This window comes from Malus domestica, chromosome 05 (genome assembly GCF_042453785.1).
Source record: "Malus domestica chromosome 05, GDT2T_hap1".
In the NCBI taxonomy this organism is placed as follows: Eukaryota; Viridiplantae; Streptophyta; class Magnoliopsida; order Rosales; family Rosaceae; genus Malus; species Malus domestica.
Genome location: NC_091665.1, coordinates 24542737 through 24562538, shown reverse-complemented (window position 1 = coordinate 24562538; position 19802 = coordinate 24542737). Strand labels below are relative to the sequence as shown.

Below are 19802 nucleotides of genomic sequence, written 5' to 3'. Positions count from 1 at the left end.
CTCTTACTACTGTCGATACCATCCAAATACCTTGATGCTATTATAACACGTAAATTTAGAGGATGAAATGGAGGAAGATTACATGAACATGATCAATGTCAACAAGTAAACATTGCATGCTTTTTCTCCAAACAAAAAACACTCGATCAATTCGCAAGATAAACCGTTACAGAAAATTTTAGCGTTCTCACGACTAATAAAGTATCACAGCCGCTTAACACAGCAAGAATTAAGTGTGTTCCATCCTCAGATATATAAAGGTTTACAGCTTCTTGAAAAATATAAGAAACAATGCAAAACTTTAATGGAAAATTCTAATAGCTAAATGTGAAAACCCCGAAATCTGCGGGAATCACCGACACAAACCCTAACCACCAGAATCGTTGAATAATGCGAAACTCTAAATCTAACATGAAAATTCTATTAATCCAAGACACGAACGATATACTTCTTGCCTCTCTTTTAAATACAAGACAAAAAGAACAAACACACCTCAAAGCTTGGAAAGCTGCACCCCTGTACACCACACTCGTCCACAGCCTAAGCTGCTTCATTTATCAAGCCATGCGCTCTACGGACCAATTCCAAGCTAACTTCAAGCTTCATTTGCGTCAACAACAAAGCTTTCCCAAAAAATATGGGACCGAAAATTTGGACTTCACCTGTAAAACTTATGACCACAATGCAATGGTGATGCACAATGTTTGGACGCAAATACAGAGCTCCGATAAGCACATGGAGGGGAGAACCCGCCGGTACAATACATCAGCTATGCGTACAATACTACACTTGGTATATTTTTGAAAGCTTTTCCTTCACTGGTGGCACCAAGGCAGACATACATTGGTCCCAAGCTCCTCCATTCGCAAGCATCTGCCGGATTATTTATTTGAAACAAGTGAATCAAAATACGTTGGGCTTATTCTGCAGCATGTATCTCAGAAAGAAAATTTCATCCCCTTACGAAACTTGAATATTTTGGGCAAGGTTTCATATTGTTTGTGTTTATCTCCCCGAAAAATAAATAAATAAAAAATTCAATTTCATAATCTAAAAAGCAACACTAACCTGCTTATAACCATGCAACACCTGGTGAACTTCATTATGAAGCTCTTCGCTCCGTATTTCCTATAGAACATAACAAATCACGACTTTGAGCTTGTTCAAAAACACGAACACTTGACTTGTACATCTAAGATGGGAATAGTAAGATTCTTACATGCCAACTTGCAATAGCATTGCACAGATAAATGAGTGAATTCAATGCTCCGGATGGATTGGTTCTAACCTGAAAAGTTAACAAAATCCAAGTTTAAGTGTAAATAGAAATTCATGTGGTACACATATATGGAAATGAAAAATTAGAAATGCAGATGCATACCAAAGCACAGAGACCTCGGAAGGCATCCTCCTTTTCTACATCATCACGTATCCTGTTACAAACACTTTTGCATGTCAGAAGCAGACCATTGTTATGACATAATACCTAAGTCCCTGCCAGACTTTTAAGGCAAAGTGGACAATATAGTTTCTCAAGCATTGATCTTCTCTCTTAACTTCAGTATGAGAAAGTATATTGTCCATTGCCCAATCGTCAACTTGGACAATATCCATTGCTTATAATAATCTATATTACAACTACTGATGCTTCTGCTGCAACTTGTGTGCTGTTATTAATATGCCATACGTAGATATATAGAACTTACATTGACAAAGCAATGCACCATCGTTGCATGAAATGCTCCATATGGGGAGCCACAAGCTCTGGACAGACCCACGCAAGCCTCCCAAGGGTGATAGCACTGTTTTCAATTAGTGACTTGTTCAGCTCCTGCTCAGCATCAATAGAATCAATTATAAGATGACACATCCTCCATGGTAGACTGGTAGTACATATTGTAATTATAATAGAAAAGGAGTCACCTCTGCGTGTTGAAGGATTTGAACTAAGCAAGAGATAACTGTCAGAACAATTGGAGAAATTTCTTGACGAACCTGAAATTCAAAGTTACTTTCATGATAACATAATCAAGCAATTATAGTTAAACAATTAGGTAATGAACTAAGTAACAAGGAAGAAAGAAACATAAAAAGCCGACCGGATGACACGAACAGACACATGCATATGTGCGACTGCGTGTTGATAACAAAAGCTTGCTTGGAACTTCAAAAATGTGTGTGTACCAAATCAGCTTGCTTACATTTAGAAAAGAACAGAGAATTGATAAAATCCCCACCATCTTAGCACTACTTGCGTAGAACCATCTCTGCTTGCCTAAAATAGATATATACACAAAGCTGAAGAAATTTGTGCCTATTTATTTACCAAAGCATGGGAATATGATGGCAGAAGCCATGACCTCCCATAGATGAGATTATGCACTTACAATGATCATCTAAAAAGAGTGCAATCAACCACAAATTTCAAGTCATTAATTTGCAAAAAATCTCAGCTGAAGCTTTACGATCTAAATCTAATGTCAACCCAACATCATGGCATGACTTTACAACCAGACTTTAATTGGTATTAGGAATACTGCAGCAAGAATGGGAATGTTTACCTTAACTGCTAACTCTCCAATGGCCCAACATGCATTGTTTGCAACTGAAACAGTTTCTTGCAGCTTAGGAGTATTCTGTACCACAATATATCAATTAATCATGAGTCATGACTGCCATAAGCAATAGTAACAACCATCGGATAATTTTTACATACCAGTTGCTTGGCTGCGATATCAAGAAATTCTGGCAAACGAGGTTGCAAGTGAACTGGGCATACCTACTCAAATCATGTAGACACGATGGTTAGGCATTAAAAAATACATTCGCAGATAAATAAACAGCTTTAGTATCTTCCACTACATTAGCCTTGCAGCCTTGTGCTATCTAGTAGTTTCCTCCTCGGGAATTTACTAGATATACGTTCTCAAATTATGCACACGGATGGGGCAGGAACACAACCTGAAGGCTTTATATCATTGGGTAGATATATTCTCACTTACTCTTGCAAGATCCCCAAGTAGTGCAAATCCACTCTGCCGGACATCCGAAGCATCATCCGTGCAACATTGCAAAAGCAGGTCCCTCAAATTGCTTTGTGAAACCTTGGAGCAGCACAAATAAGAAAACATGAAAAACCATTTCTATGTGCAAGCTATATATTAGTTGAACAATGGAACAGGCTAAGGCATTAAAAGGGGCAGTAACATGGACAATAGAATAAGTGTGGATTCAATGTAATTTTCAAAGGAGAGGCTGCATTAGTTTTGAAACACTATAGAGAGGCCCACGCACAAACCCTGGAAACACATTAGGCCAATTCCCTTCTAGGAACCAAATATATAAATTCTGAAAATAAATAATTAAGGCAGAGAACCTTTATAATGACGTAAATACCCATTATCACATATTTATTCTTGATAAAGAAACATGGAGAAAGAAGAATACCAAACTCTCTATCCCACTGCCAAGACCTTCTGCAAGTCCAGAGAGCAGATCAAGAGAGCAAACAATAAATTCTTTATCATACGGGACCCCTGAAGGTACAGGATTGACCTGCAAAAGAATTCCAAAACATTTTCTCATAGGAACTTACAAGTTGAACCACCAATGTACATATTTTTCATAAATCAAGCATTCGTGTGGAAATATATTAAAGGCACCCAGAGGAGGGACTACATACAAACTTTAAAAACTAGTGAGACATTTACAAAAGATCAAAGACATCTTTCTAAGGACCTTGTGTAGCAAGTGTTTTGAGTTAGTGTAATTTGATACTTGCTAGGGTTTGATAAAGGTTTTGCTTCAAACCTATCCTTCTCATTTTTAAAAGTTTATGTTTCCTACCACCACCTAAAGGAAAAAAAATGAAAAACCACTCATAATCATAATAGAGATACTCCAAATTCCAAAGGTGGATACAGAATGTAGTGAGACTTAAGAACATTTGGGGTTCCCACAGTTTCGAGAAATTGATTGATATTTCTCTGAATACTCAAATAACGTTATGAATCGCAAGATAAATATGATGCCTTTTAATGGTCACATATGCATGACAAGCTATTTAGGAGTCAACATATATATATATATATAACCATACAATTTATGAGACATTCCTCCTAGCCATCTCTCTCAAACTAAGAAAGGAACCCATTAAGATGGATATTTGACACCACTAAGGTGGCCTAGAAGTCACTTTTAGAAAGCACATGGTAGAAGTCAATAGATATAACGTCAACCTAGTATAAGAAACAGAAGTTATCTACATAAGAACCAGATATTTAAATATAGTGAAAGGGTCCATACTTATCACAAATAATTCATGTATAACCAAAAGATCAGGAATGAACCTTTGCCTGAACCTTTGCGAGTTGTTGGGACTCGATGATGCTTATGCATCTCTGAAATACAGGTTCAGCAAACTGAGAGAACCCAGCACCCAATGCCTGTAAATAAGTTAACAAATCAAGCTTTGTACCCACTAGATGTAACACATAAATGTTAATTTTTGAAATTAATGTTACTTCAGGCTGTTAGCTCATGGAGTACTCATTATTAAAATAAGAAAGATTAATACCTATGGACATATGTCCAAGGACAGGAATAAAAATGAATATGGTGGCAGCAGTGTAGCATAATTCATGAATCTTTGTCAAATTATACATCACAGGTACAGAAGACAATAACAAGAGTAACAATCAAATGCACTTCAGTTACTTCCAGGCAGATAATGTTCCTAGAACCAAGAGATTTGATTTTTTGTCAGCCCAAGGGCAAAAAAGTTATTATTCATGGCACTGACATTTTAAACAAGTCGTCCCTAATAATATTTTATATCCAAACTTCTTGAATTCCATCTACTAACCACTAATAAAGAGTAATACAAATACTTTCCTTTCACTGTGCCTTGAAAATATACACATGTAGTGGGTTAAATAACACCAAAAAGAAAAAAACAACAGAAGTAAAAAAGCAATCAATTTAAAGACAACTAAAGAAACAGCAATAAGTACCTGTGATATAGAAGTAAAGCACTCTAGCAATGGAAACAGATCTTTATCTGAATTTGAAAGCTGTTGCCACTTTGCAATTAATGGTGGCATCAGAATTTCAAGATAAGTGGGCTGCAAAGCAATACTACAGTCAATTGGCACAATGTTTCACCACAATCACTTGCATTTGATAAACTTAATAACTCATCAGTCAAAATACCTGATTCAACTCTCCCCCGACAGCATCTGCTAGAGTTCCAATAGCATCGTATACAATTCTGAGGTTTCTCCTCTGAATAACAATAATCAAATGTTATATATAATCAACTAAAGAATGGGAAAAATCAGTGTTTTATCTCTTCATGCTCAAATTGTAGAAACTCTGGTAAATGTCAGGAAGAAACCTGATATTTCCCAAAAGCACACATAAGGTGTTGTAAAATCATTTCCAAGCGTGGTGCCAACTCTTCTGCTGCCTCCTGCATGTTAAATAATCATTACTTAAAACCAGAAAAGTAATAGCTAAACAACATTATTGAATGAGCTGGACTACATTTATACCTCTTCTAGTGTTGCAAAAGCAGAGCAAGCAGCTTCTTGCACCCGCTTGTTATTATCTAATATTCTTCTTAATAGACCCACAAGAACCTTGTCAAATTGCTCATAACCTTTTTGATGTCCGGCACCCTGAGACAGGAAAAAAAAAAGGGTAAATGTCAAAGTGCAAGAACAATATTTACAATTAAGCAAAAACTATAAGATTCATAAATATATATACAGATAAAGAGATAATTTCAAACATAAAAATTTCAACTATGAATTAGAGGAATAAATTTCAATGCATGAAAACCTGCAAAAGAAAACATGTGCTTTTTCACGTCACTAGAAATAGCAAAATTGAGAGATATACCAGAACAAGAAAGTTAAAACATCATTTACATACCTGAACAATGAACTTGCTGAAACGAGAAAGTGTCCAACAAGAAATACTCCTTATAAGTGGAAACTTATCGTCCAAAAGGGGGATTAAAAATGCAATAATCTGCAGGAAATCAATTTGTATTTGAGCAGTTCAGTAATCAAGAACGCGTACACAAAGAACAATCTAGTAGGACATAAAGTTTTAGTTTTCATCTTATTTAGGTAAATATGCAGGTTGTATATTTGCTGAAATGTTTCCTCATACTAGACAGTTTTCAAATTATCAATCTGGGCAATTGATAGTGTAGATTCTTATTTAAAAGTGTAGTCCAAATTCATTGCAGCAACCTAGAATGCAAGATAGCAGGCATATCTAGAAAGAGAACATTGATCTCCATATATAATAAATAAAGATGACTACTCTTTTAAAATTTCAAAATCCTTTAAGCATGGAAAATGGATAAACAGGTGTGACTCAAAACTAATCTTCTCAAAGAAAGTTGTAAAAGGAAGCCTATGGAGAGTAAGCACACAAATGAAGAAAATCTCAAAAAAACAAAAACAAAAACCCCGAAAGAATAGGGAAAACTGGTTCAAAGCATCATTCTGTAAGTAACTAACAAGTCATAGCATCTGCTTCAAAACTTTAAACAAAACTCTTGTTTCTATTAAGGTGTATTTTATAAGTGAATTTTCATGCTGATTGAAGCTTATGATAATAAACATTTCTTTTTCTTCTAAACATAGAAAAAAATCAGGCCGTAAGGTATTACCTCATTCAAATGAGGATAAAGACCACTAATGCAACCTTCAGCTATGGCACCTAGAGCCAAAACAGCAGCTTCCCTTCCTTTCCAGGTTTCATCATCACTGGTGGCCAACTTGGCCTGCAAATGTTTGAGATGTTAGAACATGTATTTAAACAGGCGTACTCATTAGAAAAGTGAAAACAATTTTAGCCACCCCTTATTGAATAACTTACAAGGCAATGGATCTTACTATTAGTATTGACCTTTTTTAAATGGTATGATTCTACTAACTAATTCTGCTTCCTTCATTTCCATTTGAAGAAAAGCAGGCCCAAATAGCCGTATTTTATACACGTCTATTTTCCAATAATATAACTAACTGGCAAGGTCAACCCATAAGGCAAATAGACAAGCTGTAAACTACAATTCATTCTTGTTGCAAGTTGGCAATTCTATTCGAATATCTACTTAATCATCACCTGCCCAAATACAGCACACAAGTCCTGCATTTCACATTTAGAAACTTGGAGCATACTGTTCACATTACTTCTCAAAGAGAGAACAGAGAAAAATAAACATGAATATGCATATATGACATAAGAAAACCAAAAGATTACTGGAACCTGCATTTTTTGGAGGGGAACTGAGTAACCTCCCAATTTAAAGATTTGTGTAATCCTCTAATGAAGAGAACCATCCAAATTATTTTCTAAATCATCTTCTTTAAGAAAAGAAGGGAAGGTTGAGAAAAATAAAATCATTTTCATACCAATAAAAGAATAAAATCTTCACAATCAATTCTTTTACTTTAACGCCAAACAAATCTCTAACCTGAACAAACGGCATCAACGTTGGGAGAATCTCATCGCCAAACACATTTGACAGGATATCGAGAGCTGCTGCACTGCATTTGCGTAAATTCCATATACCAACAATATCATCATCCTGTCATTTAAGGATATAATAATCATTACCCTCATACTTATACCCAACATAAAGTAGAAAATTTTGAGTCGTATTTAATTGAGTCCAAGTAATCCAACAAACAATATAAATAAGAAACAGCAAATAACAGTGTAGCAAATTACATCATCTTCCACATTATCAGATCCATGAAGCCGTGATGAATGAAACCGAGGTTTGATATCCTGCAGTGCACATATCAGCTCCATAAATCAGGAGTAAAAATTAAGATACCAAAACAATCATAAAACACCCAAAAAATGTCTGTATGAACCTGATCACGGTCTGGGACAGATCCATCCTCCTGCAACAATGAAGCGTTGCCAAATAAATATCAAACTACAACACATGGCAATTCAAAATCACCCAAAAACATAAATAAACCTAGAAATAACCTCAGCATCAGCAAGGGACTCATCATCATCAGAATAAACCATGTTTGATAACAAAATCTGCAGAAGTTGTACCAGGTGTGTTAAAAAAGCATTCCACAGACTCCATAGTAAGTATGGTTTATCACAACTTGATAAGGTTCAACAAACAATTGGCTATACCGGAATTAGGCGTGGCAAAAACTCTATTAAGTTCTCAGGCGGTAACTGAGCTTCACAATATGCAGACCTGTGTCAAACCACTGAATGTCAAATGAAAATAATACACAATTGGGAGATGATGAATGAAGCCGTGATGTGTACATATCAACCACAAGAAGAGATCTTTCAAGTAATAATAACAATGTATAAGCATGAAAAGTATCCCCAGGTTTTTAGAAAAACGAGAAATGGATACAGCTATTGGATTCAACATTTTGATAGTTGTGGAAAAGTTATTTACATATAAGCGACAAGGTAGTCATAGCATGCTCTTCCATCATCACTCATTGAATTTCATCTCTGATCTGAAATGTGGTATTTTTACAAATATCACACATATCCATCACTCTTCTTCCTAGTAAAAAAAAACTACCTCCTTAGCTCACCAACCACAATAGACCACCACATTTGATTCTCCACCACGCATACCATTTATCACCACTACCTCGGGCTAGTGTTGATATTAAGTATTAACAATTAGACAAGTTACGCAGAAGAAGCTTAATTAGAGGGAGTACAGAGGCATATAACTTGGTGTGTGAATCGATACTAAGCTGTGATGCTTGAAACCTAGTGTATATTGGTAATGACATCAATGTCATGCAAATGATCCAATTTGTCAATTCTAATAGTAACTCTCATGTCTTGGTAGCAGAATTAGAGACACCAAAAGGCTTTGACACATGCATTAAGACTAAATATAAAGCAGAATTATTAGTGACATGAAAAGGCTTGCAGACATACATCAAGACTAAATAAAAATCTAATGAACTGACCCTAGCAATTAAACCAAATTTATTCACTTAATTTCTGAAATACACCCAATGAATCATAGGCTAATGCTGAAAATGTTCAATTAGGAGAAAGTACCAAAATTCACAGGCTTCAAGAGCCACTTCTTCCTCAGTATCGTTGTTGACTTGCAACATGTATTCAATTACATTCCTCAAATGTGGCTGCAGTACCAGGTAAGAGTCACTTCAAAGTATGACAAGGACAATGGATGACAATAAGAAAACAATGATCAGAGAAATATGAGATAAAGATCAAAGTACGATTATGTGTGTGCACGTGCATCTATGCATGTGTGTCATATACACCAATGTATTAAAAGCATGAGGCGTGGGCAAGGCGTCCAAGGGATAGCCCAGCCTAGGCGTGAGGCGAAGCCTCACAAGACCTAAATTTTTTAATATATACACTCAGCGTACACATATATTATATTAAAAAAAAATTATTAATCAATAATCACCCTGAGCACACGCACACATATAACAATGCACACAGATAGCACACACATCCATTATATTAAAAAAATAAAAATCAGAAGAAAAAAAAGGCAGAGAGGCGATAGTGCAAGAGGTATGAGGCAATTAAAACCTACACAAAATTTGGGTTTGGGAGTAAAAAAATAAAAAATAAAAAATAAAAAAAAAATAAAAAAGCCCCTAAGGCGCACCTAAGCGGCTCCAGCGACGCCTTCCGCCTCAGAGGACGCCTAGGCGCGCCCTGAGGCCAGCCTTTTTGTTGAGAATATCGCGTTTAAGAAAGGGAAAAACAAGAACAAACTCCAGAAATCAAAAAACAAATAACCAAGATAAATAACACCAAGAATTTACGTGATTCGGCAATATGTGCCTACGTCCACGGGACAGCAACAACAATCTTTCACTATATCAATAATGAGTACAACCAATAATCTTGCCAAATCTCTAGAACTAGGACTTGACGAAAAACCTAAAAGAACAAGAACAAGAAATACACTCTCTTTTCTTTTCTCTCGCACGCACTTTGCCCTTACAACATTCTCTCACTCCAATCCCTTGAGTGGTATACAAAATATTGTTTTGCTCCCTCCAATTCAAAACTAGTACAATAGCCCCTTTATATAGACATAATAAAGGTCTTCTTCAATAAGGATTATTAATCCTAATTGGAATCTAGTTATGAATCCTTCTCCATTTGAGAAACTAACTCCAATTGGGTAAACAACTCCAATTGGGAAAACAATTTAATCCTCTAAGACTATAATTCCTTATAGACGTAGGACAACTTATCATGGGCTGGAAAAAACCCAACACTTTTAAAACATTGATATACACACACAGATATATATGCACGTGTGTGTATGATGCGTTTGTCAACATATATATGCATGCTACACATATATATGTATATAATTATGTACCGACCCAAAAGATAGCTTATATAAGTATTAAGTAAGATGCCTGATAGAATGTGCATATAGGATTAATTCAATTTTGTTCTATACCATGTTAGACACAACATATGCATATAGCACATAGACATAATTGAAATGACACAAACCAGGGGAAAACTATAATGACAGAGCAATATGTCACCTCCAAGAATGCCGGACGGACTTCAATTAGTTGGACAAATGCGGCACTAACCTGTTGAACAGAGAAAACAAAAAGCAGATGAGAACAAAGACAAACTATGAAAGCAACATTGTATATCCATTATAGGAGCGTTCTTCGATTGTAAGACTGAATAGCATGCAATTAAATCGTAAATGGAAGTTAATTGTGAAAGGAAATCTTTTTATTTGAAATGTGGAACCACTAATTCAACTTCCATGTAATACCTTTAGCTTCAGAATCAACCTAGATAAGATAAATCAGTCCTTATGTACTCACCAATTTCCTCACTTCTGAAGACGGGTCATTAGCAAGGATAAACAAACCTTGAAGATATTGATCCATAGATGCATGCAGAGCCTGAAATAGAATAGATGCATAATTGCTCCCACCACCAATCATCAGAAAAAGGTTGAAAAGGTACCAAAAGGTTTGAGATATACTTACAGCTGGCATCAACATAATATATTGATTTACAGAACCCAAGGAAAGCTTTCTAAGCGATGCATGTGGCGATTGGAAAAACTGTGTAAAGGGAAGCCAGGTTCAGCCAACCAGGCCAAAAAGAATAAAGATCATCAGTAAAAGTTCATAATATAAGTGCATAGAGAAAGGGGGAGGGAGAGGGTCTAACACAATACAGCAATCTTATTTTTACCTTAAGTAATCTTGGAAAGAAAACGTTGATGGGACGTTCAGGCAATCCAGGTACATCTGAATCAAGCAGTTGAGGTATATCCTCACAAATCTGTGATACATCACAACATCGATGTCGTAAAAATTAATAAGTTCTGATTGTGCCATTAGTATTAAGAGCTACGGTTAGGAACTACTATAGTTGTCACAATGTCTGTTCTTGTTAGGTGCTATCATAAGGTGATACAAAAATAACATAAATGGTCCCTATGAATGCCTTCACTGAATTTAATTTGGTAAGGGGTGAAGATAAAAAACAGAGGGTTTGATGCGCACAAAAGCTCGAACACAGAGTCTTTTCAAAACAACTGACAAAGGATACTCTCTCATACGGCAAACAAATAGCCCCTTGTAGACTAAGAGCCGGGTCCTATTGAAATCTATTCTCCCAGCGTGCGGTGGTTCAAGATAACAAAACCTTTTTATAGGGAAAAGATTATAGCATTATAGCATTTAAATTACGGTGTGACTTTGTTTAAGTTAAAGCACTTCTTGTAAGAAAGGCCAATTGAAAAACAAAAAGCTGTACTGTTGTTTCAGCTGGCAGAATTTTTTTCATCAAACAGACAGGTACAAATGTATCAAGATATAAGCAACTAGCTGGAAAACATTTGATTATCCTTCACCCAATATTCTTAACCAATCATGAAGAGTTGATCACAGCAGAACAAAGAGAAAGGAACACAAATGTATCACCAAAACAAAGGAACTTTGGGGAAATATGCATGGGAAATGAATGTAATCATTGTGTTTACCTTGGATAATGCGTCCATAGCACCTTCCATGTGATTTAGGTCATTACTGTCTAAACAATTTACAAGAGCTTGCAATAGTTCAGGCCACCCCAAAATTCCCTCTAGCTGAACAACAACAGTTACAATGGTCCCAACTGTAGATCTGACGTGTCTGTCTGCTACTCCTAAGCAAGGCAACAATTCCGATTTTATATATTGCTGGTATGCAGGAGCCATGGAAGTATAAGCATTTTTAAGATTATTCTTCAAAAGCAATCCCGCTGCCTGTCGAACCTCAACCGATTTACCCTGTTCACAATTTACCCAAATTCAAAGTTCCATCAGCACATAGAAACTGAAAGTGTCATGCTATGTTAACCAACAACCACAAACACGAATTCACATTTTCTTCAAAACACATGTTACCACGCATCAGGATTGTAAACTATCCAACTATTTAATCACAGCAAACAGTTTTTACATTAACAAGGATTTGTGGACAAACATTCTTTAGTTTCCAAGGCTTTTCCGGTTTCGCCAGCTGAAAACCACTCTCGAAATCAAGAGAACCGATACCAAATACAATTGGAACAATCCAAATTGCGAAGCAAACATTCTAACCCCTACTGCTTCAGCACTCATATCTTCCATCAGACCCAAACCCACAATTCCACCATTAACTCGAAAAACGACTATCGATTTCTAAGTATGCAATCCAATCAGACCAACATCCGTCCAAATCAAATAAAAAAAATAACATTGAAAAACAAAAACACAAACCCTACTGACTCAAATTGGAAATGAATACACAACTGGGGGGAAGTGGAGGGAGGAGGAGCATACCTCGGCACGTGCGAGAATGAACGCAAGGTAGTTGTTGAAATCGGGGAACTGAGAGTAGTGCTGGAGCTGCTGCCAAATCTGAGACTTGTCCGCGGAGGAAGCCGAATGCGAAATCTGCTGCTCCAGCAGCCCGCAGATCGCCGCGAACCCTTCTTCCTTGGGCTGCCACGGGCCGGTTGCCGCCATTGAAACGGACACAGAAGGTTTTCGTTTTCTGCAACCTGGATGCTGGAAGCGCACGCAGGCTTTGGGGGTTTTGAGCAGAGAGAAGAAGAAAAGGGGATTTTAGGACAGCTTTGAGGGGTTTTGGTGGGGCGGCGACGAGGCAAAGGTCGATGATCTCTGTTTAAATAATAATACACGAAATTATCATATAATTATATTAATTATATATAATCACTCTTTTTTTTGGTGAATTATATATAATCACTCTTTTGATTTCCTTTTTGCTGTTTTTCTTATGAACAAAAGTTTCTTTATTTTTTTTGCTTATTTAATATTCTTTGTTATTTATTAGTTATTAATTCGACGGTTAAAAATAAAGAACATCATGTGAATGTTAAAAATAATGTGTGAAATCATCTTCTTGTTACTCATTTTGTGGAGTTCAAATCTTACTCTTTTTTCAATATAAATTAATATAAAATATAACTTTAATAAAAAGAAATATATGAATATTACTCACCTGAGAGTCATAAGACATAAAAAATAATCATTGTATTTGATTTTTTTTGTTTTCTTTTGTAGAAATTTTAAAGCGCCTAGCAAACAGTCTACCAAACAATCAAATCTTGGTGCAGTTTTTCACTTGTGAATTACTCGTGTTCGCCCATGCATCCAAGATATTAGAATCAGCTCTTCTTGGTTTATTAGAATTTAATGTAAATTATCTTATCATTTGTAAAAATAAAAAATAAATAAAACCTTAGAGTTGTCAAACATTTTCAGTCGAAAAGCTGATTCACTTCCATGACAATGTGATTGAAAGAAATCACTTGAAAGGAGTCATGAGTAGGGATGGGCAATGGTTATGGCGGATGGGTAACCGCGGTTATTTATTCATAACCGTTTAAGCTTTTACCCACATAACCGTTTACCCGTTGGATATTTACATAAATGGGTATACCCATACCCCATAACCGTTTATACATAGTTAACCATACTCATAACCGCATACTCATTTACCCATAATCGCATATCTATTTAACCATAATCGTGTACTCGTTTACCCAATTTTAACCCGTTTACTCTCTTTTTTTCACCCGTCTACCTATTTAGAAACATATGTTCATCGATCCAAGCCATTTAATTGATTTCTAATTTTTGGGTCAAATATTTATTGAAAACTCGAGGTCAATTAAATATATATACATACATATATAGGTACGCATCAGCCGACAATAACATGTTTCTAAAAGCTCAAGGTAATCATTATCTTAAGTTGACCAAAGCTCCAAAAGACTCCAAAACAAAACTGTCAAACACTTTAATGCTTTAGCACATTCAATCACATATATTAAACATTGGCCCGTTCTATCAACTATATTTTTCTCTCAAGTGAGGCATATATATATTATATGGCCCTTTATAACCAAATATGTCTCTGGATACTAAACTTAGTTAAAAACTAATTTTTTTTTTTAGTTTTACATATATTAAAATAAATGGTTAATTGGGTACCCGTTTATAACCGTGGGTAATACCCATAACCGCTCATTTAAATTTCATAGGTAAACGGTTATACCCATAACCGTTTATTTATCTAAACGATTATCCATAACTGTAATCGTCAAATTTAAATGAATGGATAACCATGGTTACCTATAACCAATGGGTATTTACCCATCCCTAATCACGAGAGACAGGATGTATACAAAGCGAAACATTCTATCACAATAGTAGGCATTAAACCAAGTCCACTTTGCCCTAAAACTACTTGTGGTCTTCCCATAAGCACAATCAATGATTCCATTGTTAAATAGATAAATATACATAAAAGTGAGCAAAGGGTAAGTACTTCAAGTGGTCAAGAGCGCTAACTCCTGCATTAGAGTTTTTAAGTTCAATTTATCTTCCCCAATAATTATCATTTTGAGAAACACGTAAGAAATTTGAAAGTCCAATTCTTTTTCTTTGAAAAGGGTCCGAATTTTCAAAATCATGTTTTTCAAAATATCATACTTCTCTAACCAAAATGCAATGGTACGATTTTTTTTTGTTTTAACTCAACGTTAGTAGGTTAAATTATTACTTGTTAGTATGTTAATTGTAATAATACAACTTTTTCATTTTGCAACAGTTATGAACGAATAAAATTCCAATTTTTTGTGAAGCTGTTAAACCTAAAGAGAGCTGACTCTACATAGTTACAAGCCAAGAACCACCAACTCTCAGACACCTGTCCTCAATCATCAGGACTCTACATAGTTACATAGTTACTTCTTCATTAGGAGAGCAACTTATACATGATATTTTGAATTAATAGGAGAGCGACTTGCATGGAAAGATTTCCACCACTACGTAACATTCGAATTTAAAATGCAACATAATGTGATGAAAAACCGACACATGATATTGTATCATAAGATCCGGCCGCCAGAATGGCAATGACTTTTCCCAACAAAATATAAAACATTCAAATCTGCTTAATGAACAAGGAATATATAGAAGCAGAGGATTAGCAGTGAAAAGCACTAGCTGCTGATCATTTGGTCTAACGACACTTAATCTTCACTTTATTTGAGGAGGTTTTGAATGTAAATCTCGTAGTGTTGAACAGAAACGAAAAACGGTGAAACAAATGAAAACCAAAGTGAACCATGAATTGATACAATACAAAGTGTACAATGATTTGTGAAATAGCACAAGATGAAACCTCAAACTCTGTTAAAGTGAATCGAAACGTCATATCTCCGATTATTAACCCCCCACCCAATTCATAATGGAGACTGAAAACAATTCCGTCCTAACCTTGAGAATGTAGAATGGTAGTATACAAGCACAAACTTCAACGCTAGTCCTGAGCTCTCGGTCACTAATGTGATGCAACAGTACAACAGCAGCACACTGGTTAATAGTTAATACACTTCTCTTGCACAATCTTGGGACTTGAGGGACACCCATGACTTCCCTGCAAATCCAAGAATTTTATAGTATATTAGCCTGCTCGCACGTAAGAGTTCCCTATTTGTAAGTTTTCACAAATAGGTTTTGGTTCAGAGATACAGGTCCAAACAACCGTTTTCAAAGGCCTTGAGCAACCTTTGCTCCAATCACAGGGGAAATGATAAGCTTTCCCTTTGCTCCATTCGCGAGACGAGAACCTTATAGTGCTTTTGGGATAATCAATACTATTTTTTCTTCTGCCCAGCCTACATTAGACAAACCAGACAAAGACTCAGAACTGAAGTAAGTGCAGATCAAGATTTAATAAAATATAAAACTGCTGTCAGAGAATTGAGCATCTGCAACCGTATTGTCCTTTTAACACTACAACTACAAGCAGGTATAATAGCCTGTGAATGATCCAGATAATTAACATATATTCTGCTTCAAATTGATAAGATGCAAAATTGTATAACAGAAACATCTAATTAGAAAAATGCAACAGCAGCGACAGTACAATCAAAAGATAAGAGAGGTAACTTTTCTTTTCGACAAGTAAAGAAAAGAGGTCACATCAAAGCTTTTGGATGCACAAAGTCTTATTATCACATTAACATGGCAAGTAAAATTTTAATTAGTCTCGTCATGATAATTGCAATCTTTAGATTAGGTATAAAGAAAAGTTGGCCCAAGTCAAACCTTTTTGAGTTTCTCCAAAACAGAATCTTCGAATGATTGATATCCAGCCCCAACCAAGTTATTAAGTCGATCTGGTTCCTCAGGCCTCTGAACCGGGGGAGCATCAGTCACTGAAACTGGTTTAAGAGGTATAACCAGCAATGGATTAGAAAGATCACCTAACAGAGTTCCTGTTGCAGTAGCCTACAAATAGTACACCCATCATAAGTAACTAGCGCAATAAGAAAATAAACGTTCAAATTAAAACGGACAAATCTGAAAATCATAGCACACTCACAGCTGCATCTTTAGTCGCCATCACAACAAGAGCCGAACCTCTCTTCTTCTTGCCCCTGATGACAACATCTTCAACCGCGCCGAACTCCGAGAACAAACCTCTCAACCTCTCGGCCGTATAACCTTCACCAACATTTTCCCATGAAACTTTAAGCATCTTCTCCTCATCCAACCCCATCTTTGCACCACCCACATTTTCCTTGCCAACTCCACCAGTCTCTCTGTTAGGAGCAAAAGCAGTTGCCGCCCCTTTCTCCGCATGCTTTTTGCGTATTCTCTCAATCTCTTCTTTAAGCTTCCTAGCGATTCCCTCCTCTTCTGCTCTATCTCTGGCAGCCGCATCCGGAGCAAAGGCAGATCGTTCTCTTGCTTCAAGATCAGAGACCATCCTTTGTCGCTTGGCATCGCGTTCCAAATGGCGGCGCTGCTGGTCTCTCTTAACTCTGAGTAAATCATCAAACAATTTCCTGGCCTTCACATCCTTGAGTATCTCATAGGATGACATGAGACTCTGGAAGTTGGCCGGGGCATCGGGATCATCGGGCCTCTTGTCGGGGTGCAACACCAAAGCCATGGCTCTATATGCCTTTTTTATATCATTCTGTGTAAGCTTGGCGCCTTCCTCGCCAGAAGGTAAACCGAGAACCTTATAGTGATCAACCTCGACATCCATATCTAAACCCTAAAATCACAATATTCTGTTTGGGTAAGAAAAAACTGCAATCAGAAACTTTGTCTAATAATTCTTAAAAAATAAAAAATAAATAACACACACTAACGGAACTGGGGTATTTACACTAAACCCTAATATAATATGTGTGTGTCTATTTATATATAGAACTAGAACAGTTTTTAGCAGAAGGCGATTGGATCAAAAATGGAGGTCAAACAAGTAAAATCGAAGGCATGAAAACCCACAGAAATGTACAGAAAATTCAGAAGCAGAAATGTATTTCAAACACTTTGTTTGGAAGTTTACCATTACCGAATGCGTTTCAAATTGGAAATCGGCAGCGCACTCCTCCAGTCTCTTCCTTCAATTGTTGAAATCCCCAATTTACTTTCAGCTAGAAGATCCAAACCCTAATATGCCTTTTACCTCTGAATTCAATTGCGCGTGTCGTTAGTGTGTACGTGTAAGTTCTTGCGTTTAATCTAGGGCCGGTTCGGTATGGGATACCGAACCAAAATCCTTGTTCCGATTTTAAAACCGAAGTTTTCAGGAATCCTAATTTCAATACCGATCTCAAACTAAATTTTAGGGAATCCTAAAATAGATACAGGATTTTGGGACAAATTGGGAATCCCGAAATAATTTTGGGTCTCCTACTCCTAGTGTTTTCCTCAAATCGAGATTTCACAGACAACACTACAACCCGAGCATTGAGTCTCCTACTCCTAGTGTTTTCTTCAAGGGATCTTTTGATATGAGTCCAAAATAACTAAAAATTGAACCTATTTCAAAAGTAGCCTATAAAATTGGACCTAATTCAAATTTTCCCTTTCCTCATTACTCCCTTTACACCTTGCCCAACAGTGATTTGTAATCCATTCAGCGAATGAATGATCAAGTGGACAACGAAAAGGATAGAGTGTTCAGATATTCGACGGCTAGACATGAAAAGACAAACCAATTCCAAAACAAGCACGAGATTGCCAGAGAAGATAACACCATTAAACGTGCCCATGGAACTGCTTCCCTAAAATACTTCTCATACCCACAAAACTCTAGCATCCTTTCCTCTACAAAACTCAACAGAACCCTTATGCAACCTTTTGAGTCCTCTAGCAAGTATAGATCGACATATTGCACCAAATTTAAAGATCAAGAATATGTGGAGAAATAAATGATTTAGGACCTTGTATAAATAGATTCTTCCACAGAACTCAAACATTGATGAATCACATCAGGAATCGATTTAGAAATGAAAAGCCTACAATCACTACCGCTTGGTGATTACCATGTTGCTCCATTTCCAGCTTTCAATGTCAATAATACCATTGTCATTAGTGAAAGAATGCAATTTGAAAACGCAGAAACCAAGAACCCTAATAATGTGAAATATAAAAAGGGATTTCACCTTCCCAGAAACCAAGAACCCTAATCTGATCAATGCCCGATAAAAACAACCAACCAATCCAAAATTTCTAATAATACTCATATAATCAATTAGAAAATTACATACTTTGAATTACTTAGCAGCGAATTTTAGCACGGCAGCGAAAGGGGCAGCCTCTGGAAACCTGGAAAAAATTGATTGACATATAAAAAATTGTAAAAATTCGAAAAGCAAAAAAGGGCCTCGAAGAAAAGAAATTGAAATAGGAATCGAGGGTTATACAATGTAGTGATGTACGAACTCACGATGGGGCAGTTCCAAAACAAGTGATTCTCCAGCGAGGTGAGGTGAGGTCGACAATGGGTGAGGTCGAAGACGACGAGGAGTGTGAGCCGGTGAGGTCACTGAGGTGAGGTGAGGTTGACAGAGACTCAGAGAGAGTGATTTGAGTCTGAGTTAGGGTTTATTTGGATTCTCGAGATTAAACCTCAACCAAATATCAGACGATTGTTAAAATTTCAAATATATATTTAAAATTAAATTTTTTTTTTTCGGTTCAGTTCGAGATTACCGAACGAATACAAATGTGAGACCGATTTTCATACCAAATTTTCGGGATCAGTTCAGTATTGGGTATCAAAATTTTCGGGATTTTTGATTCGGGATATTTTTGGTTCGATTTCGGGATTTTTTCAATTTGGTTTGGAAATTTCGATTTTTTTTCCACCCCTAGTTTAATCTGAGCCGCCCATCAATAGTGTTAGGCTGGGGGTGGGCCAGTTGGACAAGAC

The 19802-nt window shown here is 36.4% G+C and overlaps 2 protein-coding genes across 13 annotated transcripts; both read right to left on the bottom strand.

The window, feature by feature from the left end:
• Nucleotides 1-229: 229 nt before the first annotated feature.
• LOC103440787 (transportin-1) lies at nucleotides 230-13337 on the bottom strand. The gene is made up of 29 exons (XM_008379494.4): nucleotides 12872-13337; nucleotides 12050-12337; nucleotides 11257-11346; nucleotides 11046-11123; nucleotides 10878-10958; nucleotides 10581-10631; nucleotides 9088-9173; nucleotides 8179-8245; nucleotides 8020-8076; nucleotides 7899-7928; nucleotides 7750-7809; nucleotides 7493-7606; nucleotides 6686-6799; nucleotides 5935-6033; nucleotides 5553-5678; nucleotides 5396-5470; nucleotides 5212-5283; nucleotides 5013-5123; nucleotides 4350-4445; nucleotides 3448-3555; nucleotides 3003-3104; nucleotides 2717-2779; nucleotides 2562-2636; nucleotides 1924-1995; nucleotides 1707-1831; nucleotides 1382-1433; nucleotides 1220-1288; nucleotides 1069-1128; nucleotides 230-873 (listed from the first exon to the last, which is right to left on the bottom strand). Exons 1-29 carry the CDS (start codon nucleotides 13055-13057, stop codon nucleotides 784-786), a joined length of 2697 nt encoding a protein of 898 aa, XP_008377716.1. The 5' UTR covers nucleotides 13058-13337; the 3' UTR covers nucleotides 230-783.
• A 2335-nt stretch (nucleotides 13338-15672) lies between these two features.
• On the bottom strand, nucleotides 15673-19514 carry LOC103440786 (uncharacterized). Of its 12 annotated transcripts, none has more exons than XR_011580546.1 (6): nucleotides 19294-19498; nucleotides 19138-19195; nucleotides 16953-17649; nucleotides 16676-16858; nucleotides 16110-16242; nucleotides 15673-16001 (listed from the first exon to the last, which is right to left on the bottom strand). XR_011580546.1 is itself a non-coding variant. In XM_008379491.4 (5 exons), the coding sequence occupies exons 3-5, from the start codon at nucleotides 17622-17624 to the stop codon at nucleotides 16222-16224; spliced, it is 876 nt and encodes a 291-aa protein (XP_008377713.1). In that variant the 5' UTR covers nucleotides 17625-17633; nucleotides 19138-19195; nucleotides 19294-19514; the 3' UTR covers nucleotides 15673-16221. The 12 variants fall into 12 exon arrangements, 7 of the variants coding, with proteins under 7 accessions (XP_008377713.1, XP_008377715.1, XP_070677086.1 ...); XR_011580547.1 differs by having other exon boundaries at nucleotides 16133-16242; XR_003773238.2 differs by having other exon boundaries at nucleotides 16953-17633.
• Nucleotides 19515-19802: the final 288 nt, after the last annotated feature.